The sequence below is a fragment of the Lytechinus pictus genome, chromosome 5, assembly GCF_037042905.1.
Source record: "Lytechinus pictus isolate F3 Inbred chromosome 5, Lp3.0, whole genome shotgun sequence".
Classification (NCBI taxonomy): domain Eukaryota; kingdom Metazoa; phylum Echinodermata; class Echinoidea; order Temnopleuroida; family Toxopneustidae; genus Lytechinus; species Lytechinus pictus.
Genome location: NC_087249.1, coordinates 19,744,620 through 19,770,287, shown reverse-complemented (window position 1 = coordinate 19,770,287; position 25,668 = coordinate 19,744,620). Strand labels below are relative to the sequence as shown.

Genomic DNA, 25,668 nt, shown 5'->3' with positions numbered 1-25,668 from the left:
TGTTTAAAACAAAGCAAAATATGACAGACCTCTTGACCTCGAAACCGAGAGATCTTCAGAATTACAGCTTGCACGCAAAGTTGTGTTTTGCAAAACAACAACGTGCACTATCTTCACCTTCGAGCTATTAGCTCTATGATCTTCACTGTATGTAGGGAGTGTTGCCAGGGCATTATGACAAAGGCCAAGGGGAGAGGGGGGGGTAAGGCGACCAAGGGCATATTTTTTTCCAAATAAAAACGGGATATTATTATCATTTTATAGTTGCAGCATTACATTTTTAAATACCCTTCTTCATAACTTCGCTTCATATTCTTCAGATTATGCTTGTTTTCTCCTCTCCCTCATTTTAGCACTTGAAAAGTTATGGGGACAGTAGCACATTCCCCCTTTCATGTAGCACCGCCCCTGATACTAGATCTTATGTATGATGTGACATCATGATCTCAAAGCGCCCTCCCTCAGAGGATAATCAGTACGAGTAAACGGTGTTGTTAAAGGTCAAGTCCACCTCAGGAAAAATGTTGATTTGAATCAATAGAGAAAAATCAGCCAAGCATAATGCTGTAAATTTTATCAAAATCGGATGTAAAATAAGAAAGTTATGACATTTTGAAGTTTCGCTTATTTTTTTTTACAAAATAGTTATATATGCACAATTTAGTCACTTGCAAATGAGAGAATCGATGATGTCCCTCACTCACTATTTCTTTTGTGTTTTATTGTTTGAATTATACAATATTTCAATTTTTACAGATTTGACAATAAGGACAAACTTGACTGAACTATAAAATGTTAAACGATGGTAATTCCACATGTTCAGGGAGAAATAAAACTTTGTTTCACAGAACAATGGGGAGAAAATTAGAATATTTCATATGATAAAATACAAAAAAAAGTGAGTGAGTGATGTCATCATTTCCCTCATTTGCATACCAACCGGTATGTGCATATCACTGTTTTGTGAATAAAGCGAATCTTAAAAATGTCATAACTTTCTTATTTTACATTCGATTTTGATGAAATTTTCAGCGTTATGCTTGTTGGATTTTTCTCTTTTTATTCAAATCAACTTTTTGTTGGGGTGGACTTGAACTTTTAAAAGTGCATCATCTGCAGATCACGAACGTATAATTATGTAGGCCTATACGACAATGGCCGTACCCCATTGTTCTCCGGTAATAAGACGGGGAATTTCCCTTGACCCGTAAAATGTAAAATGACGTCATACATAGAAGTAAATTCACATAAAGTGAATGATGCACATCTGAGAAATGTTTATCTCATGAACATGAATTGAGACTATTGCTGCTTTACATAAATCCAGTGACGTTGTATCATTTGCTCCTTATAGTATTTTAAGGGGACTGATAGTTGCCGAAGAATACCTATCACGACGATTGCTGTGTCCAAGTTTCAGAGTATTCTGGGTTTCAGACCCCCCATCGAGTAAAAAGCCGAATAAAATATTATAATATTCTCAAAAAAAATTATATATGATTTGGTATAAAGATATTTAATGATCTGTTAATGACACTAGGGTATGAATTTGTGTTATTATTAGCACTTATTTCTAGTGATTTTATCAAATCTCATTTTTAAAACTTTGGACCTATATGGAGAAATAGTTCGTAGTGTGAGGCCAAAGGAAAAATACAATGACAATGAAAGGGGAAAGGTGCAACAAAAATCTTATTCTGAATTATCGGTTAAACTCTGTCAAAAAACTATGTCTTTTTTTTTGCTGAAATTCAGTCCCATACGCCATGTTTCGTTAATAAAGCACTCATCAGAAAAGAAGAAAACAAACAATATTTTCAATTTCTTTTCAATTTCTATAGATGACTCTACTTTTATTCCACTTTCACAGCAAGTGAAATTAGTCTATTTATTTTTGAATTACACAGTGGCAATCTAGAGAAAACTAGAAACATGAACCCCCTCGACCAGTTGCTCGGTAAGTTGAAATACTCATCAGTGCAGAATATTACCATGAAGCTTGGCTCTTTAAAACGTTTGAAATAAATTATCATCCATATAATCATAAGCCTGATTACGAGCTCTTTTTTTTTCAAATTCAAATATCAAATTACCATCTTACCTTATAATCTAAGGTTAGCAAAAAATCAATTTAAGCAAGATTTTTTTTTTATTCTGAGCCGTTGTAATAACACTAGATGGCGCTGTACCACTAAACCTGCCGAATTAATGAAGTTTTTGTAAAATCACAAGTAATATTTGAAATCAAGGCGGTCAATTAAAATGGTAATCATTTTTAAACAAATGCGCACATCCTCGCTGTCACGGAATAATTCTTAACTTCTTGGGAACAGATTTTATTTATAACTGCGCGTTAAACCTAACCAAACTGTACCAATTTGCCATTTTAATACCGAAATGTCCCAGTTGTATGTCGAAGGACAGAAACAAGTTTTGACATAAATCAATTAAGCATCTGAGTTTCGACTATTAAAGTATGTGATTGAATTTCATCCTTTTACCTCGGTCGCATTTGCTCTACGGCGGCCGTACGGCGAGTCGAAAACAGCCCTTTTCTTCATTTGTATTCAAACCACATATATATAGCTGGTACAAAAAAAATGTTAAAACGGCTATTTTCGACTCGCCGTACGGCCGCCGTTGAAAAAAAAAGGTGACTGAGGTATTATACGCTGTTGTCTCCGTCAACCGACAACGTAGTTCAAACACTGCTGCCCTTTTTCCATTTTGCTAAAGTTTGCCGACTTTTGCCTCGTGGAACACTTCATGAAACTAGGTGATGTTCATCTTTGAACAGTAAAGCGTTAAACAAAACAGAATTTTCATTTTTGGACGGAAGCATGAGAGATGCTAAAAGGGAAAACACAAGGGTGCAAATAAAATTCATTTGAATGTAGAAAAAGGGACAATAAAGACAGTAGGTGCATATTGGGATTGCGATTATAAACCATTTGTGTCGATAAATTCAGTCACATTCACAGAGATCTTGCTCGCACCGTGTAATCGGCGATGGGGATCGTCATGAACAAGCGGAGGTGATATCGATAATACAACATTTTCGGATATCTTCGGAAGTTTGGTGCCGAGTGGTGTTCTTTCGACACTGTTTTTGTCTTCTGTCGTCTGCAGCCAGTTTTGAACTAAATCATCGGAATCTTTTCGAGATGGTTTGCTCTCGAGTGCGCGAAGGGCTTCCTCAACGACAAGGCTTATGCGAGGTGGTTGAGAACCGTCTTCGTCGTTTATTTGGGAATCACCTTGTGATCGTTCATCATTGTCGGCACCACTTTCATGACTGGTATCGTTGGACTTATCGACATCGTCGTCGCTTTCGCTGGCACTATCGATATGGCCTGGAGGCAAAGTGAACCGGACGCGTCTTTTCTTGTCGTTTGACGAAACGCGCTTCAGTAACTTCTTCCTCCTTTCTAAGAAAGCCTGAAGCGCTTCTTGTCTCCGACGTTGCCACGGCGACTGCGTATCCTGCTCCGACTCATTCTTAAGTTCAGTATAATGCACTGTGATCGGATCATGAGGGAACATGATATCTCCCGTTTGGGTTCGTTTGTAGACAGATTTGAGCTTCCCGCCGGGCAATCGAGGTGGAATGTAACTTTTGAGTTCAGACTCCAGAACGTTCGAGTACAAGAACTGTTTCTTGATTGGGTGACGTCTTGCAACTTCTTGCTCGTGGCGGCGGAGAGCTACAAAGTTTATCGGACGTTTCCGCTTAAAAGGCTTCTTCGCTTTCTTAGGACGCGGCTTCGGTGGAGGAGGAGGCGCAAGCTTTTCCTTCTTCTTTTTCTTCTTTGGCTTAATCGGTGTCGCTGGTTTCGGAGGTGCAGTATCAATTTCACTTTCGTATGGAGACCTTTCTGATTGATAAGGGAATGGATCGATTGTAAGATTACTGTTATCTTGTTCATCCTCAGAGGCGGATTCTTCCAGGGATACCCGGCTAAGGAGTGTGTCTTCGTCCTCCTCATTTGTGACGTCATACACACCGCTGTCTGAAGCAGAAGTACCAGATGAACCGGAAGTCATCTTTTCTGACGAAATGGACGGCAAACTCATACGTCTTTGTACCCTTATCTTACTCTGCTCCTCAGAATCTAGAGACTTTGCAAGTCTTTGTTGAGCTCTTGTGATGCCCACTTTGAATCGTGTTGTCGGACTGGTGTTATCGGCTATCCGGTGTCGAGTTGATATTTGAGGCAGATAATTTGACATATTAGGATTTGGCACCGGCATGTTATCCACCGTAGTGCGGCTGGTCCCCAACCTCTGCTCCCTCTCAATAGATCTTCCTTGCACGATCCCAGGAAGGAACTTTGCACCTTGAAGCAATCCACGAGACGACTCACCGTTTACCATGGCAACTGCATTGTGATGAGCTGATTCTTGTGGAAATGGGCGATGTTCGTGTGAATGGCGTCCCTTCTCTGCTGCGTTCATGGTGACGCAGCTGTCGCATTTAGGAAAATTATGAATCCAGGTCATGTGATGCGAAAGAGGCACTATTTGCTCCTCCGAGTCGATCATGTCGAATTTGCTTGTCCTCGTTTAACTCTGAGATTAATCACAATCTCTCCGGAGTCGCAGAGTCCGCTAACATCTTTGTTGTGCTCGGCTAAGATCCATCGATCGCTAATACCTGAAAGACAAGTGAAAAGAGAAACGGTTAAGACAGGTGTTTCGGCAAGCTGTTTCACTGAAAATGACAAATGATATTTAATCGAGATATTTATGTCCACATAATCACAGATACCGGCTGTAAAAAGGAAATACAGAGCACGAGGCTATTATAGGAGCTCTACAATTTTTCATGAAAATTATAAACATATATCATACAATAAAATAGAAAAGGAAGAAAAGAAAATGGATCAGGTAGGGGAAAAAGGAGGAGAAAGATGAGGAAAATTCAAAGTATGCAAAGAATAAAAAGTCATAAGAAGGAGATGAATTAGAGGGGAGGACGGTAGGCCTATAGAATTTGTTTTTTAAAAGAGGAGAACAAAATGACAATGACGAAGGAATGATAGGAGGAGGTAAGCAAGTAAAGGAAGAGGAACAGAACGCAAATGGATGGATTATGATTGATATAAATTATTAATTAAAATCTTTCCTGTGTTTTAGATTATGGTGAATATAAAATTTCACGGCTTTACGCACTAATTTTCTCGGGGGGGGGGGGTCGTTTCATTTAAAATATATCTGATACTGATCGACATGGCCGTTAGAAGTGGGGGTTCTGGGGATGCTGAGGCACCCCCCCCCCCCACACCGATATTTTTCTGGGGGCGTGAAGCACCGCTTGGAAATTAAGATGCTATGCTATGATGTAGATATTTGACCCAAAATACCTTCATTTGGGAACCCCCCCCTTGTATATGTGTGTGTGTTTTTCTTTTCTTGCCAACTTTAGAAGTTAGAACCTTTTTTAGCCTGCCCCTGCTAATAATGGGAACACACATGCGAGGGAGTGACGCGACCATACTCTCAGAACTGAACTGGAATAGTTCGGGTGGGTAGCTTAATCAGCATTTGCTAAGATACAATCGACCTGCTATCTCCTAATTGCGTGCTGAATTTTACCAAAAAGGTAATGCATGCTATGATTTATTGGTTTATATACGCATTGATCATCTCCTTAGATTTCGCTGAATATAAATCTTGTTTGATTCATTGTTTAGTATTTTTCTATTTATGACAAAAATATACTATGTCACGCACGGTGTACTAAACCCGTTATCATATTCATTTCAATTTGATAGCTTCCATAGAATTCAAAAATGGTTTGGATATTCCTGAGTAATTTGAGAGAAATCGGATCTAAGTATCACCATGCGAAATAAGTAATCATATTTACAAAAAAGGGCGAGTTATCATGGTTATATTATACAAAATAACTAAATAGCATAATACAAACAAACAACATAAACCATTGAACTAAAAACTTAAGTCGCAATTCATGTAGTTTGTCTAATTGAAGTGATCTTTATCATATCACAATGGATGAATATACACTAACAAAAAAATATTACGGATTTATCAAATTTCATCCCAATTAAGAGTAAAGCTCTATCTGATCATCAAGTTCTACTAGATGCAGTGGCGTACCTATAGGATTTTCCACAGGGGGGCAAAACCGTTCGCCAAAAAATTTGACAAGCAAAAAAAAAAAAAAAAAAAAAAAAAAAGTCTTCAAGCTCGTCGGGGGGGGGGGCAATAAAGGTCTTCAAGCTCGTCAGGGGGGGGGGGGCAAATAAAGGTATTTCAAGCTCGTCAGGGGGGGGCAGGGATATGTCCTTTGCATGGGTTGTAGATGTAACATTATTTTGTGTAGTACTAGTAGTAACTTACCGAATTAGAATGTTTCCCCTATAGAGATGTTTTCTTGATTTCTTGATGATGATGGTATGGTATCTCTCTATAAAAAAGTTTCTAGACATTTTCACATCGAGCATTATAGTGGCGACATTCGCAGTGACTGACCTTATCTCGAGCTGCGACTCTGCGAGGGATTTCTCACTTTACAAATCACCGTCTTGTCTTTCCGTTGATGTCCACAATCATAACACCGTTTATTGGTGTAATAAAACACTTGTTCAACGTAAAGATGTTAACACTGACACAGTACGTAGCACTGATTCCTTTTCCCACATCACTATAATCGACATTTTGTATCGATATCATGTAAAAATCGATCCCACGTATGCCTGCGTGAAAAGGGGGGCGAGAGAGATTCCATACTTCCAATTGAATGACTCAAGACCGTGATTGAAAAAGAACATTATTACTATCGACCCATCGCATCTAAGGACCTTTTGTCTGTTGTGAATGCTACGAGACAGTGGATTATTGATTGACAAAGCGTGTACACAGTCGTCACCAAGGTGAGTTACGTGTGTCTCTTATTTGTTTGCACTTTCTGCGCTGAACCGGAGACGGATTTGAAGGACCGCGACAAATAATTTCGGCGCCGTCGCTCAACCGTGGTGGTATTCAATGCAATGTCTTTTACAGATCGACAATGAGAATTGTCCTCTTTCTAATTCATTGTCAATGATAAGATCTTGTATGTGATATTGTATAAATGGTGAAGGTTTCTAGAGAGATGGAAAAGGGGAGGGGATAAGACGGGGGGGGGGGCAGGGGATGGGGGCGGTGGTGAAAGGAAGGAAAGTGGCGGTTGAAAAACCAATTGAAAGTTTAACCTCAATACATCTGATACACGGGATAACAGATACCATTTAAGTTTATAGACTCGTATTTGTTTAGGGAAGATACGCTTGAAAGCATTTTAAACTTTTCAATTACATTCAGTTCAATTACATTCAAGAGTGATTAAGGTCGTTTTCATTAGCTTATTATTAAAGAAACTGAACGTATCCAAAAATTCATTTTTAAATCCTATTGTAGTCTTCAATAAACACATGTACCTTTGAATGTATGACAAGATTATGTCAGTGATGATCACTGTTGCCTGACATTCTCCACTTTTCATCAACATTTTCATCAACATCAACATCGTCCGACAAGGACAAGTTCTGAGATCTGAGAATTTCCCTTGATTTTGATTGGGTGAGGAGCACACTAATGGCAATAAAAACAGACAATGTCCAAAACTATAGCCTGATCCTTACCCATCAATCCTAAAACGTCCAAACCGAAATCAGAAAAGTCATTCTCTCTTTCCCCAAGACGCCATGAAAAGTTTTTTAGGATGGTGTCAAAAACACCAGCCACCATCTTGTAACATATCATCATCAAAGCCAGTTAAATGCTCGTGTGGAGTCTTAGCAAACATGTCTTATTTGCTAGACATATTCTCTAGACATTCTGTAGCTTTTGTACCCCACGGTATTGAAGAAAAGCAAACACGCGAACAAAAAACGTCTTTCTTTCTTTTGAAAGACAGAAAACAGAATTGGTCATATTTGCAGGCAGTAGGCATATTTATTCTGTTATTCCCAAGTTGAATCTGTTCTACACACTTTCGTAAATGTATTTTTAATTGCTTGGAAGATATTGCCTCACTTTCTCTTTTTCCCCGTTGTTACCTTTCTTTTTGATAGATATTTGTCAAAAATATTGGTATTTTATTTTATGGGGAAATAACTGAAACTAAAAATCTTGAGACCTACGGAACATTTATTTTAATATAAGTGCAATTCTTTGAGCCGATTTTTAAATACCATTTTTATACCTTTCAAATATGTTAAGATACTTTTTATATGGGCGTCTGATCCGACTGCGACCCGATTTTCAAATACGAATTTGCATTTGAAAGTTCAAACTTAAAAAAGGGTCTTAGCTGAATTTAGAAGTTCTACTAGTACTTCGAATATTTCAAAACAAATTGTGTGCCTTGTCATGTGGTCGGAGTAAAGTCCAAATCGTATCAAGATTGCTATCACGTCACTACGACTTGGATTTTAATTCGCTTTTATTCCCTGTACACCGAGGCTCGCGATGGACTGAATTTTTAATTTTAGTATTTATATCAATCATGTCAATATGCGGAACTTTGATCATCATTATTTTACAGACTTGGACATGCCATAAAGAGGGAGGGGGCTGGACCCCCAACCCTCCCCAAAAAATCTAGGACCATTACCCTTAGGTCATGATGAGCCGCCTCATTTTTTTAGGGGGGGGGCTCATTACGCCACTGGGTAGGAATTTGTATTTCAAAATATTATTGCATTTTTTTTCTTCAAAGATCAAATTGCAAATCGATTAAGGTCTCGGTATTTCACCCACTTACGTCACCAAGACTCAATCGGCTTAAGATCATTCATTAAAGTCATTGATGCACTCCATTACGGTAACATCCTATAAAGTGATACGTGTCTTTTGGGAAAGTTACGACCATCCTCATTGAACCCGAATATATGAAAATATATCTAATGAGAACATAGTAAGACTTAAGACAGTGATTCTGTTGTGTAATTGTAACATAAGACCAAGGAATTTGACAAACATCAGAAGTAAGCATGCCCTTTTATCATCTTTTGTTATTTTTTACAGTAGGAAGGATCAGCATTGGGATAATGTACAAATTGTTTTTTTTTCCAATATTCAACCCATCTGTACTGACCGCACAGAAACGTTGTTAGCTCTAACAATGCGCTAACAGAGGCTCTGTTACAACCAGTTATTAGCAGCGATGTTACAATGCATTACTTACACATTGAAATAACTTTTTTGACTTCACAATCCGAAAGATGTGACTGGGCTTCAGGGGCGGAAATCTCTCCCAAAAGGTAGGGGGGACACAGGGGCGGATCCAGCCTTCGCCAATAGGGAGGGGGGCGGAAATTTGTTTCAGTCATATTTTCCCCGATCGACAGCTCGAAGATGATTTGTGTTTGTTTCTTTGAAGGGGTAGTCCTCATTAGTCACTTCTTAGCTTTATTCTTATAAATTCATATATAATATCATAATCCTTATTTATATGATGCGAGCGCGAAGCGTGAACAAATTTTTTGGAAATTGTATGTATTTTTTCCTAAAATTTGAACATTCTGGGCAATGTTTGTTATCCTGAAAAAAAATGTGTATGCAACTTAATAATTACTACGAATGCAAAGCACGAGTAGAAATGAACTGATGGAAAAGATACCTGTTAAAGACTGCGTGCAGTTAGCATTTAACAATCAAATAATGCGAGCGCGAAGCGCGAGCTGATTTTTGTGTACATTTTCACCTAAAGAATGGAAATTCTAAGCACTTTTTGTAACTGAAGCAGAATAGGTATATAAGTAGACAATTGATGCGAGCGCGAAGCGCAAGCGGAATATTTCGAGATTTAGTCCTATAATATTTACTGAACGAGACACTCTATTCATGTTTTGTAAATCGTGAAAAGGATGAGTATTAATAATGCGAGCGCAAAGCGCGAGCAGAAAATTTTTACATACGTTTTGAACTGGTACCTGTCAAGGACTGCTTGCCCTTATCTATGAAGGCGTTACATTTTTCAACAATCAAAAAATGCGAGCGCGAAGCGCGAGCTGAAAATTTGTGAAAATAACTAAAGAAAGAATGGAAAATTTTAATCAATTTTTGTAATCGTGAACAGGATAGCTATATAATTCAACAATTGAAAAAGGGGGAATGAAACCTTTGGAATAAGTAGGCTTGTGTCGAAACAGAAAAATCAAAGAATAAGAACAAAGAAAGTTTGAGAAAAATCAGACAAATAATGAGAAAGTTATGAGCATTTGGATATTGCAATCACTAATGCTATGGAGATCCTCCCATTGGTAATGCGACAAAGATGTGTGATGTCACATGCGAACAACTTTCCCTTTGATAAACTATAAAATACCCTCAAAATGTCTCTTTCTGCTTTTTCTTGTGGTGATACAAACTCTTTATCCATGATGTATTCTTTAAAAATATGTATTACATGCCCTCCTATGGAAAGAACACATGATCTACTGATAGATGTGATCCCGGGATGTGATAAAAGAGGCAATTTAAGTGAAATATATACTAAAGTAATGGGGAGAGTTGTTCACAAGGGACATCACACATCCTTGTCGCATTGCCAATTTGAGGATCTCCATAGCATTAGTGATCACAATATTCAAATGCTCATAACTTTCTCATTATTTGTCCGATTTTTTTTCAAACTTTTGTTGATATGTTTCTTTGATTTTTCTGTTTTCACACATTCAAGCTATCTTGTTCCAAAAGTTTCATTCTCCTTTAATATACTTTTAACCATTAATGCGAGCGCAAATTGCGAACTAAAATTTTTGATAAATTGTCATGAATACATAACTCGCCAATCAAAATGCCAGCGTGCAGCGCTAGCTGATACGTCTTGACAATCAGACCTGAAAAGGGATATTTTGAAAACTTTATGGAATACACGAAAATAATAGGTACCTGCAGTGGCGTACCTAGGATTTTCCACAGGGGGGCAAAACCGTCCACCAAAAGATTTGACAAGCAAAAAAAAAAAAAAAAAAAAAAAAAAAAAGGTCTTCAAGCTCGTCTGGGGGGGGGGGGGGCGAAAAAGGTCTTCAAGCTCGTCAGGGGGGGGGGGGCAAAAAAGCAGCAAATGTTGATAAAATTATTCAGACCATAAACCTGACATTTTCACAGAGCACTTTTAAAAAATCAATTTGTAAATCACACAAAATAATGAAAGTTCGATTTCCGAGGTGAAATATGTTTTTCATATTGACTTCCAAACTTGATATTTGAGCTCCATATTGAACAAGATATGTTAATCACCTAACAGGCAATGCGAGCGCGAAGCGCGAGCGAAAATTTTATATAGTGGCACGAAATATTATTTTTATTTTTCAAGTCTTCCTCTCATGTTATTTTATGCACTCGTCGTCCTTCTCTTCTTTTTCTCCTCTCTTTTCCCTCCTTTTTTCCTTCTTTCTTGCCTTTTTTTCTTCTTTTGCTCCGCCAATAGGGGGGGGGGGGGGGCTCGGCCCCCTGGATCCATCTATGGGGACAAGGGGCGGGAAAATTTGACAAGCAAAAAAAAAGGTTATCATCCCAAAAGTACGGTCATCATGTCCCAACTCGTCCCAAAATACATGTTTTATTCCGATTTAGAATGATATATTTCTTACCATCATAAAAGACAAAAAATAGTAGGGGGGACATTTGATATTGTGTCCCCCTACTATTTTGAGTAGGGGGGACACGTCCCCCCTGTCCCCCCTGGGATTTCCGCCCATGCTGGGCTTACTGTTATAGCGCTCTCTTAGGCTAACAACGTTTCTGTTCGGCTGGCACTGTTTCTTTGCTGTGATAGCCCACATCCTATCATCCACATTATGTTCCACATTATAAACTGAATTATTTAACCTGTTTTGGTGGGTTCTCTTTACTGCATTCCTTAATGTAAAATACAATGTTATTATGTATAATAATCATTGCTACCATAACGGATGTACGGAATGCTCCACTATATTGATGCCATTTTTATGTGCCTTTGCTCATGTAAGCAAGTCTCTATTTAAAGCTATTTTTTATGTTAATGAAAAATCACATATTCAGTTTTATTGTATGGTTGCTTTCTGCTTGCAAAAAACATTTTATGTCTTTGTAATTTCACTTTTATGTACATTTCAACCTGCCTTGAACCAGTATAGCTTCACGGGCCTTGTTTGGCTTGTTACTTTTTCATCGTTTCACTTTGTTCATTTGTATACTGCTTTTCTTTTTCAAATCGTAGCCGGTCGTATTATAATATAATTATGACGTTAGTACGATTAGATTTTGAATCCGCTTTTATTTGTAATAAGAAGGGTCATTATTGTCACGGATTTGTACAGAAAGTTCCCGTGGTGAGTTAGAACTTAGCTCAGTGAGTTGTTCAGTGTCTCAATATTCGGATAAAGAGTTACGACTGCTTATTTAAAAATCTGGTGGTGTGCGGTGGCCTTTTTCAACTTCACCGTCAAATATATATTCACCACTTCAAAACCGCAGGTGTTGAAGAGAAATCCACCCTGACGATAAGTTGGTTTTAATTAAAGCGGAAAATGAGAGAAAAATATTGTTGTTTGATGAAAATCCATCAAAGAGCAAGAGAGTTATGATTTTTACAAAGTTTTAAATTTGTGACGTCACAAGCGAGCATGCAGCTAGTATAAATTCTATGATTGTCTATTTTTAAATGGAATTTGATTAATGCATATTTGTTCTCATAGACTGGGGTATGAAATGATGTGTCTATATAATGATGTATTCTCCGCACAAATTAAATCACTTTCATTTTTGTTTAAATATAAAATCACACTTTAGTGATTTATATCACACGACATAATGAGGAGCTGCTCGTCTGTGATGTCACGAAGTAAAACCTTAAAGGTCAAGTCCACCCCTGAAAAATGTTGATTTAAATAAATAGAGAAAATCATACAAGCATAATCATATTAATACTGAAAATTTCATCAAAATCGGATGTGAAATAAGAAAGCCGGGGTAACATAATAAGAATGCCATTGGCATGATTGAATAGCTACCAGATAATCGGTGCCTCATAAATGATATAGATGATTATTATTAACCTATTTTTCTTTTAATCATCTTAATCAATTGGAAAGTAAGATGCTGGTAAATGGTCATCCCGCTGCAACAAGTCCCATTACTATACAGCGTCTTTTTTTCTTTCTTTTTTACTAACAATAAATGCGGGGAAACACACACCAGACCAAGTGATGGCGCTTTAACTATTTCTTTGTGATGTCACATTGAGTTTGTCAAGACTACATGTTTATCAGGGGCGTGTCATCTCGGTCATCTGAAAAGATGCTGGAGAATAAAGGGAAAGATTGCTCATCGTATCCCAAGAAGATAATTTACAGTCGTCTTCCTATGTTTCTATGATAATGAAATTATTTGAAATATTGATTTGGTACTTTCTGATTGTAAAACCAAAAAGGCATTATGGAATAACGTTTTATTTTTTTTTTTCGCCTTTTCTCCTAGCTAAAGCGCCTGATCTATATTGGACACATGAGTTATGTCTATTTTTCTATCCTTAAAAAAAACATTTTTATTTGGTATTTTCTTTTAGTGATAAGGCATATGTTTTTATAACTGACAGTGGGGTTAGCTTGACTCTCTCTATTTACAAATATTCCATATACATTAAATGTTGTTCAGTGAGGGAATCCATTTCTACGAGTAGGGTATGAGGGAATATTCTCGATACCATGGATACTGGGAAAGCCTATTTTAACGCCATATTCGATCATAAATGTGTCACATGTATTAATTGCTAGAAGTAGTTTATTAGTAAGGGAGTTAACTGTCAAGAAACATACTAGATTCCCTTTCTGAAAGGGGCTGAAAGGTCGGTTTACAGGCTGGTAGCTGATGAGATGGGGGGGGGGACTACATACCCGCAACCCCCGAATTATGCACCAATTTACAATCTGAGCAAGTTGTGTTGACATCAGTTTGTACATCACTCATGTCGTATCTCTTGGGGGTTTGAAAAAATGCTGAAGGCCGACTTCACTCGCGTGCTGCAGCGCGCGAAGATATCGATGTAATAGTACATCTCTATGCCACTAACGTAGTAATAGTACACACTCAGTTTTGAGAGCTTGCGCGAGGGACTGGAAAAATGATAACACAACATTGAGTATAACAAACTTTAACGTGGACTTTCGAACGAGCGGCGGGAATTGCACCAGGAATTGGTCAACAAAATTGTAACAGCTAATTGTGGATACCTGAAGTACATGTATTACAGCAGTATTCTTCTATGAAAAGTGATTTATTTCCAACTGAAAGTGTCACCCATTTTCGGGCCTATTCGTGGCCTATTTTATACTCTGCTTTCGAATTTGGTCGCAAGAATTTTTCACAGCTAGCAGACGACACTAGCTGTCACAACAAACGACATGACAAACGCCGTGGACAGGATTTTGAGCCCGCTGCACATTCGCAACAAGCTTGCGAAGGAGATCCTAGCCGAGGCAATCGGTACCTACATTTTAATCGTAAGTAGTAAAATAAAAGGTTTTAATTCCCGGGTTGTTATACAACTTGGTTGTCGGGCTGTGAAATAGAATAGCTTTAAAATGCACTTCCAGATGGTGCTTTATTTGACAGAGCAAAGTTCGATTAGATGAGTGTCAATACTAATTTATCACCTTTTCTTATCTTTATTTCGTGTAGGCCTACAATCTACTAGTATTACTTTACTTTGGGCATGCATTGCGACTGAGTAATCTTGGGCAAGGCATACAAACCTATATTGTAATATCCCATTACCTGCATACATCATTGTAAGTTACAATCGTAAACACTGTCAACGAGCTATACTTTCGGTTAAAATTTCAGGAATTATTCTCATTTTAATATGGTCGATACGTTGAGTTTAATTATGTTTAATTTGGCAAGGGATTATCGATTTCAAACCTATGCAGTATTAACTTTTTCAGATATTGATTTGCCCGTATTGTATTGAGGTGCAAGGTCTGGCATCAAATAGCATAAAGGAAGAAGAAAACTTCATATTTCATGAGTGCCAAACATGCTTCACTTTCATAATGACCTCGTACGTACATGGAAATTCAGTCAATTCTCCATTCAGCTGTCAAAATAAGGAGAAGGTTCAATCAATCCAAAAAAAAATATGATGCCAAAAAAATTATCATTCATATAAATCATTTAGAAACCCTTTGCAACAATTGAATTCATCAGATTTTAGGAATGTATGCAATTATGCACTCAGTAATGTATGCAGTTAATTGAGTTATGCATATTTTACTTATCATGCAATGAATATTTAGTTTCATCTTGAATATATAAAAAATAATGGTCCCGACGGAGCAAGGGTCAGCAACAATTTATTGAATTCATCAGAAATTAAGAATGTGTCAGTTTGCTGTTCATCTTTCCCCAATGTCATGAATATTAATCTCATTATGCCTTAAAACTGGGGCTTACTTAGCATAGGTCACATGACTAGGTGAATGGAAACTGTACAGTGTGTATCACACATAATGTTTCCATGTCGAAGTGGAATGTTGTGTTCATAAATCACCCCAGCGATGATAATTATAGTAGCAGGGTCACATTTGGGTTACTACGGACAGCGGGGGTGTGTCGGGGGATTGGGGATCACGTGACGTAGAATTCGGTTCGAATGTCAAGGTATCGAGAGGAAGGAGCAGGTCGGGAGGTCGGTGGGTCGAGCGTCTTCTGAATCGAATGTCGGGGCTTTTTACTTGATGTTTTTCTTATTGGAAAGGGGCCGCGGAACGGTTTTCAAAGTGGGGGGGGGGGGCTGACCATGCAAACAAATCACAATCGTATGGTCATTTTTACGTTTTTGTTCACGGTGAAGCCCCCCCCCCCCCCCCCCCCCCCCGCTTCCGCGGCCCCTGTTGGAGTTTGTATTACGATGGCGCACGAGTGAAAGTTCCAGGATAGAAAATGTACAGTTTCTGGCCTACGTATAGAAATATGAATTGAATTGAAGTTATCGAACAACCAAGATATTTTGCTGAAATAATGCTAGTCCTACGTTTTTCTTACGTGGCCTACAGTTATAATAGCAAAACATTTTTGCTTGTTAACATATTCGGGCGCGGATCGGGAGGGGGGCGGAAAGTGGGGACAAAGGCCTCCCCACGGTTAAATTGCAACACAAATTTACAGATCCCAAAATGCCTTCATTTTGGAGTGATTACCTTTTTTGGGTTAGTTTTTTGTTATTGTTTTTTTTTTCTTGCTTTGCATTGTTTTTTTTTCTGGAGAACAATTAACATCCCTTCATTAATCAATGAAAAACCATGGATTTGCGCCTGATAACACACAGATTCATAATTTCCTGTTAAATGTGCATAAAATTATTGCCAAGAATGTAGGCCGATTATGATTAAAAATGTTTCGGAAAGGAAAACAAATAGTTGTCCATTGAATGTGTAGAAATAGACTGAATATAAAACCCATATAGGCCCATGTCTATAACAACCGGTACACTTCAGTAATTGTAAAGATATGCCTCCTTGCCAAAAATTATCATCATGTTCCCCTTTTCATGAGAAGCGTGTTACCTGTTCCTCGTTAGATTTTGTAAAACTCATTACGTCATTTCGGTTTTGGCTCGATCAATTAAAATCCCACACCACGCTCGAGTAACGCATAGGCCTAGTTGGTAACTGTAAAGTTGGATATGAAAAAAAATTGCAGCAACGATAGGCATTCGACGTTGATTTAAATACCCCATGAAAACAAAACAATTATATTATATCCTCCATTTTTCGTTTGCGTGCCGATTTAATTTTCGCCTATTCCGCAGGTTTCAATTTGCTCAGGGCAAAGTAATTTAAGAAATGACATAAAATGCAGGCCATCGTTACACGCTCCTGACGGAGAAGTCGAATAGGATATGATTTTCGATATAAAAATCGATAGTAATGTATGATTGAATGCCTGGATGCTATATCCCTGCCGCAGTATATCTGCTTTGTCTATAAGGTTCGGATCCCGGGACGAGATATCTCCCGCCCCTCCCCATTTCAAGTATTTATTGTGATTATCCTTTTTTGGTGTCAGATTTCATTTGCAGACTATTGTGAATTACATATACATTGTGTGCTGTACCCTTTTATTATTATTATTTTTATTTATGTTTTGCTCAGAGGATAATTGCGAAGAAAAAATAGATCGACCCGGTATCTTCCCCCTTCCTTTTTCCTCCCCTGGTTTTGGTGCGTACATCTCGCTCACCTTAATGACAAAACAAGTTATCATTCAGCATGTCCAATGTTGTCCCAGGGTGGTTTGAACCCCTGACCTTGTATCAGTGTACATGTAACTCGACTCCAGACTTTGAATTACTCACCTCTCTCTCTCTCGCTAGTTAGTAGGGCAATTAGCACGAACATCGTCGTCTGAAGGTCAAGTAGGTTGATGCTGTATTTTGACTGGCAAAAACTAAACAACTATTAAGACAAGTTTCATTTTGTTTCTACACGTCTTTTGCATAGGCGTGATTCTCGAAAGCTGTTAGCCAACCTATACATGGTCCTATTGTTTGTTTGTTTGTTAATTTTTTTACTGTTGTAGATTTTAAAGGACAATTCCACCTCAAAAAAAGTTTATTTGAATAAAAAGAGAAAACCCAACAAGCATAAATCTGAAAATTTCATCAAAATCGGATGTAAAATGAGAAAGTTTTGACATTTTTAATTTTGTTCGATTTCACAAAACAGTTATATGCACATCTCGGTCGGTATGCAAATTGAGGGAACTGATGACACCACTCACTATTTCTTTTGTATTTTATTAAATGAAATGTGAAATATTTCAATTTTCTCCTCATTGTCCTGTGAAACAATGTTATATTTTTCCCTGAACATGTGGAATTACCATTGTTTAATATTCTATAGTTCAGTCAAGTTGGTCCTTATTGTCAAATCTGAAAAAAAAAAATGAAATATTGTATAATTCAAACAGTAAAATCAAAATAAATAGTGAGTGAGGGACATCATGGATTCTCTCATTTGCATATGACCAAATTGTGCATATAACTATTTTGTGAAAAATAAGCGAAATTTTAAAATGTTATAACTTTCTTATTTTACATCCATAAGATTTTCAGCGTTATGCTTGTTTGATTTTTCCCTATTGATTCAAATCAACATTTTTTCTGAGGTTTACTTGACCTTTAACCAAACAGACCATACACATATTGATCGACGTAATCAGGTAATAGACCGAACATTTGACGAACGTTTAAAAATCCTGTCTCTTTTAAATGCCCGTCTACTGTTTTTTCTCAAATTCAAATTCAACTTTATTTCCACATTTGAAAAATATATGAATATACAAAGCCATTGACATAAAGAAGATTTTATACAAGTGGAGGGGCCAAATGAAGCACAATTGCTTGTATATTATAGGTCACAGTATACAAATCGAATCAATACATGTAAAATTTACACCAAAGGTAACAACACAATCGCTTCAAGTATATTTGATATTTTTTTTATATGAAATTAAGGTGACAACATATGCTGTTTACAATTATATTGAATCCTTGGATTCAATCAAATCAAAATTAATTTTGAATAAAGAAAATAATGCTGTAGAATATATAGATTATGAATATGAACGAGTACTCAAATATATTACTTAAATAATGGATATGAAAAAGGGCTCTAATATGTCGGGGAATAAGATTTACAAATCAATTACAGATATGGTAAGGAAAATGCGAAACGGATATCTAAGTAAAAGGGCAAAAATAGATAAGTATATAGACCAACGAGATTCTGTTTCAGCAGTAAAATTTTGTTCACGGTTTGTCAATGATTATAATCTCCCTTAACTTTTTTCATTGCGTTTTTCACTTTCAGGGACTGACTATTCAATGTCCATACTTTACGTGCTCGTGGGACGTGAGTCTGCGCCGCTGAGCAATAAATATGTCATTAATGTTTACTCCTCGCCCATTAATCATAACTATATTGTATGACTTATGATAGATGCAAGTTAAAATCCACATGACGCATTGTACTGATCGTGTGATGGTAATTGAGATGTTCATAAACTTATACCCCTTTCATAAACCCAATAAAACACAATTATGCGGCTAATAGCAGCATAATTTGGTCGTAAAATCAGAGGAGGACAAGAGTTATCCGCATTATTCTGATGCTGCTATTATCCGCATAATAGCGGCATCGGGACAAGATTTTTAGTTTATAAACGTATTTCCAAATAATGCGGATAATTGCCATGGTGCGGTCACAAGGTCACCCTTTTCCAACACAACCGCATTGGAGGGGGCGTGTCCAGTTGTCATGACGATTATCCGCCTTTTTCAAGACGGGCGCTCGTAAAAATAAATTATGGAGTTTGTGAACGCAATTTTTATTGAATTATCCGCATTACTCTTAGGCGGCTAATTGGAGGATATGTTTTATTGGGTTTATGAAAGGGGTATTAGGAAATGTGTTGAGAGTGTTGCTGAAAGAAATGGTTACTGAATATGAAGTTTGGATAACGACGGGTTCCTTTTTGTTGTGGCGTGCCCCCTCTCCTTCTGTGTTCGTCGTTCCGCGCTCTACTATGTATTCTTGCTCAATACTTTTTTTAGAATCTCATGATAACTTCATTTGCGAACTTATTCTTATAGACCAAGGGAAATGGTGTTGATTCCATGGGAAAGGGTGCTTTATTGATTAAGAAAATGTGTGTGTATATAGATAGGCCTATTGGAGAGGGGTAGACAGACAAGCCATACTGTCGATCCAAGTGAGCATGGTGAGGGAAGAAAAAAGTTATTGATAACTAGTGAGAGGACACTGAATAAGAGGTTGTGGCGTATAGAAGAAGGGGGGGGGGGCTTGGAGCACGGGCCGCCCCCTTAAGAAAATATATTTTTTTAAATATGATAAAATATATCTAAGAAAATCTACGGCAAACGAAAAGATGTGAAAATGAAAGAAAAGAATAGGAAAAGGATGATATCGTTTTATCATTGAATATTATTTAAAAATCTACCATGAAATTAATATTTCATGTTTTGATTATGAAAGTTTGAAATTGCATTTTGATTATAAAAAAAGTAGAATTTTCACTCACATGATTGTGACGTTTAAGGAACTGTTTCTCATACGATATATTTTGCCCCTCAAACATGTCGAAATTTTGGGGGCTCATATCGCGCCTTGAAATGGAAATAGAACTGGTAGATAGAGAGATGGAGAGAAGAAGAGAAAGGAAGATAGGAAGAGAGAGAGGGGGGGGGGGGAGAAAGCCGTTTCTTCATATCATCCCCCTTTCTTTTCACGCATGAACAGTTGTGCTCAAAGGTTAATGCACCCCACCAGAAAATGCACTTCCTCATGTTGAGTTTTGAATGTAGACAACAACATTGCAATGTTTTGCGAGCCCAGAGAAATAAACTTGATTACATGTAATGTTTTATCACCTGACTTCACAATTAAGTATCTAAAACAAGGCAAAACTTAAACACTTTAAAGTTTAAGTATGTTCATTTTCTGGTACGGTGCGTGCATTGACTTTTGAGCACCACTGTACATGCATGAAAAGAAACGGAGATGAGATGAAGAAACGACTCATAAAATAGAAAGGGGAAAGGAAACTTCAGTCATGTCGTTACCGAAAAAAAAGACATACATAGTGATGGTGAGAAATGGAGGGGAGACTTCGATAAAGACGGGACACAGATGGGAAATGAATCAAGTAAAAGCTCTTTAACAAAACGAGAGACTATCGAGGAGTCACGGCCATTCCCCTTTCAAGTTTCATTGAGTTCCAATCAGACGAAAATTCGTCTCTCTGTCCTCCGGTGTTTGTTTGTTTGTCCCGACGAAATGCCATCTCAGGATAATGGCTGTACTTTTACAGCATCCCATTTCTTCCGCTGGCAGACTTATTAATGTTTGCTTTATAGTAAACATTGTCAAATTTGAATGAAATTGAGATATATTGCTTCGATATAATTGCCATTATCATTAATTTGAATTGAGATTGATCTGCTAGGGAAGTCGCTCTGGCACAAAGTATGAGAGTCGTAGGCACGCGTCAAATCGAAATGAAATTGAGAAATATGGTTGTAATATTGAAATTATCATTTTGGAATGAGATTGATTTACAAGGGAACTTGCTCTGTCACAGAGTATGAAAGTCGTGGGCGTGTCTTTTTATTATTGCTGTAATAAAGATTATTGCATAATGGTGATGGATACCAGGGGAGTGTTTCATCAACATTTTCATCCGACAAGTTGTCAGATCTGACATCTTTCTCTGATGTTGATTGGCTGAGAGGTACTGTTACTATGGTAACTGTCGGATAAAATGGGACTTGTCGGATAAAACGTCCGACAAGTCCTTTCATGAAACGCTCCCCTGGACGGCGTATAGGGTGTTTGAATAGAGCGAGAAATAGAGAGAGAGAGAGAGAGATGACGTCATAATAGAAGTATTAAAATTATGTTGTTTCTTCTTCCCTTTTCTTCCACTTTATTTTTTTATCTTTTCCTCGCTTTTCACACTCTTTGAAGGGGGTGATGTCACCCGTGCCCCTGTGGGGCTGCCTCGATTACAGTATTATCATATCTATTTCAGTCAACATAAATTACAATACATGAACATCATAATATGACATCACAAAGTACATTACTATACATGAAAAACTAATAACAGAGAAGCGATAACGGAATTTAGACATACATACAATAAGCATACGATAAAGCAATGAAAGAAAAATGCAGACGCCAACTATTCTAAGCCAAAAATGCTTTAGTTATGGCAGCAAAAAATTGATTAGTATGAGTCTTCTATCGGTATTCAGATTATGAATCAGAGAAGAGTTTATATATCATCAATGCTAACAGTTGAAATAGCTGACATACAGTCTAATACGAAGAAGAGAGATGAGTGTGTGACATCATTGGTTCGCTATTTACATACATTTTGTGAAAATAAGCGGGTTTAAAAATCATAGATGCCATGGGTTCTTCGTATTTTCCATCCTATTTCGATAAGGTTTTCAGTGTTGTTCTGGTTCACGTTTTATATTTCTTATTCAACGTGATAGAATTAACTAAGATTGGGGGTGGATTTTGACTTTAACTGACAATTTTCGAAAGGTTTTGTTGGTCAAAGATTCATAGACCTGCCTCGATGGTCGGGACCATGGAAACGATTTTTTAATAGGGGTGCTTGTTTAAAACTTAACAAGCAAAAAAAGGGATTTGATACAAAATGACCGTGAATTTACACCATTTTGGCAAGCACAAAAGAGGGTTTCGTAAAATAGATTAAGCTGATTTTGATTTTTAAAAATACTACGATTAAGCGTACCTATACCAGATTTCTAGGGGGTGCTGCCTATGGTAAATAATACTCGCAGCACCCCCCGCTTCCCAGTGCCATGTCGCTGGTAGAGAGCTTTAGCGAGCACAACTGGGCGTACCAGAGGAATCTTTAGTTCAGATCAAAGGCAAAACAACAACTGTTTATTCCTCCTATTTAACCTTCCATTAGCTTCTGTTAGCCTTGTACTCCACACTGCATCGGCTGAGTTGAGACAATATCGAGGCCATTAAAGTTCATTCTGTCTTAAAATTTTCATTTGACTTTCGCGCGGTGGAGGGGAGGGGGTGTGAGGTACGTGGCGACCAGAAGATAATTTATTGAAGAAAATTAACATTTTAAGATAAGTAAATGAGTGCGCAGTGAGGTGGGGATGGAGGGGGGGGGGGGGTCTCGGGTTGCTTCACGTGGTCGTCGACTCTGTAATGAGAATACTCTATATGATATAGGGAACACTTGGGCTGTTTTATTTGGTTTTGAGCTCATGGTATATCACTTTTCAAAACAATTAATCACCGATCTCCTCGTATCTCACCCCCTTATTTCACTCTGAATAACTGCATGTAGGAATGTTTCTACAATCATTTGTGCTTCTGGCTCATTTGGTTCATTTCTCCTATTCAAAGACCTTTTTTTTTTCTCGAATTTTTCACATATTTTCTATGAGGCGCCGAATGTACCATTATTATATAGAACAATTATTTGTTATATAATCATTATTTATTAAATAATAACTATTATTTATATATAATTTACATTTTATTTGTAAATAACTACTATTATATAAAATATCATTTCTAATTATTTATATATAATTCCAAGTAATACTTCATTATTTATAAATAATAATAGTTCGACATTCCATTATTTATAAATAATGATTATTTGTTTTTCATTATTTATAAATAATGATTATTTGTTTTTCATTATTTATAAATAATGATTATTTGTTTTTCATTATTTATAAATAATGATTATTTGTTTTTCATTATTTATAAATAATGATTATTTGTTTTTCATTATTTACAAATAATGATTATTTGTTTTTCATTATTTATAAATAATGATTATTTGTTTTTCATTATTTATAAATAATTTGTTGAGTTTTCCATTATTTATAAATAATGATTATTTGTTAAATAATGAAAACGTCTACTTCATTATTTATAAATAATTTTTTCGAGTGCACCATTATTCTCATTATTTATAAATAATCATTATTTAATGTTCGAGTTTTCCATTATTTATAAATAAAGATTATTTGTTAAATAATGAAATATCTACTTCATTATTTATAAATAATAATTTTGTTTCAATATCCCATTATTTATAAATAATCATTATTTATAAACAATTTTTACAGTTTGCCATTATATACAAATAATCATTATTTATATACAAATAACCATTATTTATTAAATAATGCCATTATTTATTAAATAATGGAAAACTCGCTATAACATGCAAATGTGGGACCGCCCATGATATGAATATTCATGATGCGATTTCCTTTTTCGTGATTTTTCTTCACAAATTTTTGTCCATTTCCTCTTCATAATGACATTTCTTGAAGCAATTTTCTAGGGATATGGTCTGATTGTAATATTCTTCATTTTCTATATAACTTCGTCTTCGTAGAAATATCAAAAAGTGTAATTTTATACGATTTTTCCTACAGTTCACAATCCCCATAGGCGCGCGTGTACGGTAGGGACAACCGGTGAATCGACGGAGTGCTCTTCATCGAAATACTACGTTGGTTGGTCCCCGGAAGTGGCGGGCGGAATTTAGCCCGAATCCTCGATGGAAGTCGATCAAGTGCATATGAGCTGAGAGAGTGAAATATCAGTGTACTTGTACAGGCCCTTCTACTTTTTATAAATATTTCTTGTTGCTTTTTTTGTTAAGTTAATTTTTCCTGGTGTAGAGATAAGTTTCAGTTCTAATAATGCACTTCAAATACATTTTGGAGTGTCTGTTTGAGGCGTTTGGGGCGATTTCACCCTGGCCCCAAAATGCTCGCAACGACAATACGGGGCATGATGACCCCTAAATTTTTAAAAACTTATTTTTCTATTGAAAATTATCACAAAATTCACCAAAAGTGTGCACGAAAGCCTTCGTATTTCACTTTTAAAACTCCGAAAAGTGCCCAAATGACAAGCTTGGTCGCTTCGCTGTGTCGCTTTCAACTTGAGAACGTTTACGCGTCTGCTCCCCCCCCCCCCCCTCCTCCGAAAGAAATTCTGTATACGGCCATGCTCTAAAGAGCCTGGCACATTGATTTATGTATACTTTCATTTTCATTATTTTTATCTCATTATCAACATGGCCTTACGCAGAATTTTTTCCAGGGGGGCCGGGGCCGGAGCATGACGCGCGTAAACTTTCTCAAAAAAATCTTGAAAGCGAGACAGCCACGGGACCAAGCCCAAATGACAAGCTTTGTCGCTTCGCTGTCTCGCTTTCAACTTGAGAACGTTTACACGCGTCTGTCCCCACCCCCCGAAAGAAATTCTGTGAACAGCCATGCTCAAAAGAGCATATGGCACATTGATTTATATGTACTTTTCATTTTCATTATTTTTATCACATTATCATCATGGCCTTACACAGAATTTTTACCGGGGGGGGGGGGGGGGCAGCTAGGACGCGCGTAAAGTTTCTCAAAAAAATCTTGAAAGCGAGACAGCGACGCGACCAAGCTCAAATGACAAGCTTGGTCGCTTCGCTTTCTCAAGATTTTTATGAGAAAGTTTACGCGCGTCCTGCTCCCCCCACCCCCCCCCCCCCCCGGAAAAAATTCTGCGTAAGGCCATGATGATAATGAGATAAAAATAATGAAAATGAAGTATACATAAATCAATGTGCCAGGCTCTTTAGAGCATGGCCGTATACAGAATTTCTTTCGGAGGAGGGGGGGGGGGGAGCAGACGCGTAAACGTTCTCAAGTTGAAAGCGACACAGCGAAGCGACCAAGCTTGTCATTTGGGCACTTTTCGGAGTTTTAAAAGTGAAATACGAAGGCTTTCGTGCACACTTTTGGTGAATTTTGTGATAATTTTCAATAGAAAAATAAGTTTTTAAAAATTTAGGGGTCATCATGCCCCGTATTGTCGTTGCGAGCATTTTGGGGCCAGGGTGAAATCGCCCCAAACGCCTCAAACAGACACTCCAAAATGTATTTGAAGTGCATTATTAGAACTGAAACTTATCTCTACACCAGGAAAAATTAACTTAACAAAAAAAGCAACAAGAAATATTTATAAAAAGTAGAAGGGCCTGTACAAGTACACTGATATTTCACTCTCT

The 25,668-nt window shown here is 37.2% G+C and overlaps 1 protein-coding gene across 2 annotated transcripts; it reads right to left on the bottom strand.

Annotated features, from left to right (window-relative positions):
* Window positions 1-1,807: 1,807 nt before the first annotated feature.
* LOC129262311 (uncharacterized) lies at window positions 1,808-6,852 on the bottom strand. Of its 2 annotated transcripts, none has more exons than XM_054900414.2 (2): window positions 6,496-6,852; window positions 1,808-4,654 (listed from the first exon to the last, which is right to left on the bottom strand). In XM_054900414.2, the coding sequence occupies exon 2, from the start codon at window positions 4,540-4,542 to the stop codon at window positions 2,941-2,943; it is 1,602 nt and encodes a 533-aa protein (XP_054756389.2). In that variant the 5' UTR covers window positions 4,543-4,654; window positions 6,496-6,852; the 3' UTR covers window positions 1,808-2,940. The 2 variants fall into 2 exon arrangements, with proteins under 2 accessions (XP_054756389.2, XP_063956034.1); XM_064099964.1 differs by having other exon boundaries at window positions 6,364-6,789.
* Window positions 6,853-25,668: the final 18,816 nt, after the last annotated feature.

Coding starts and splice junctions, on each gene's coding strand:
- LOC129262311 (XM_054900414.2), bottom strand. CDS start 4,542: ATGATCGACTCGGAGGAGCAAATAGTGCCTCTTTCGCATCACATGACC.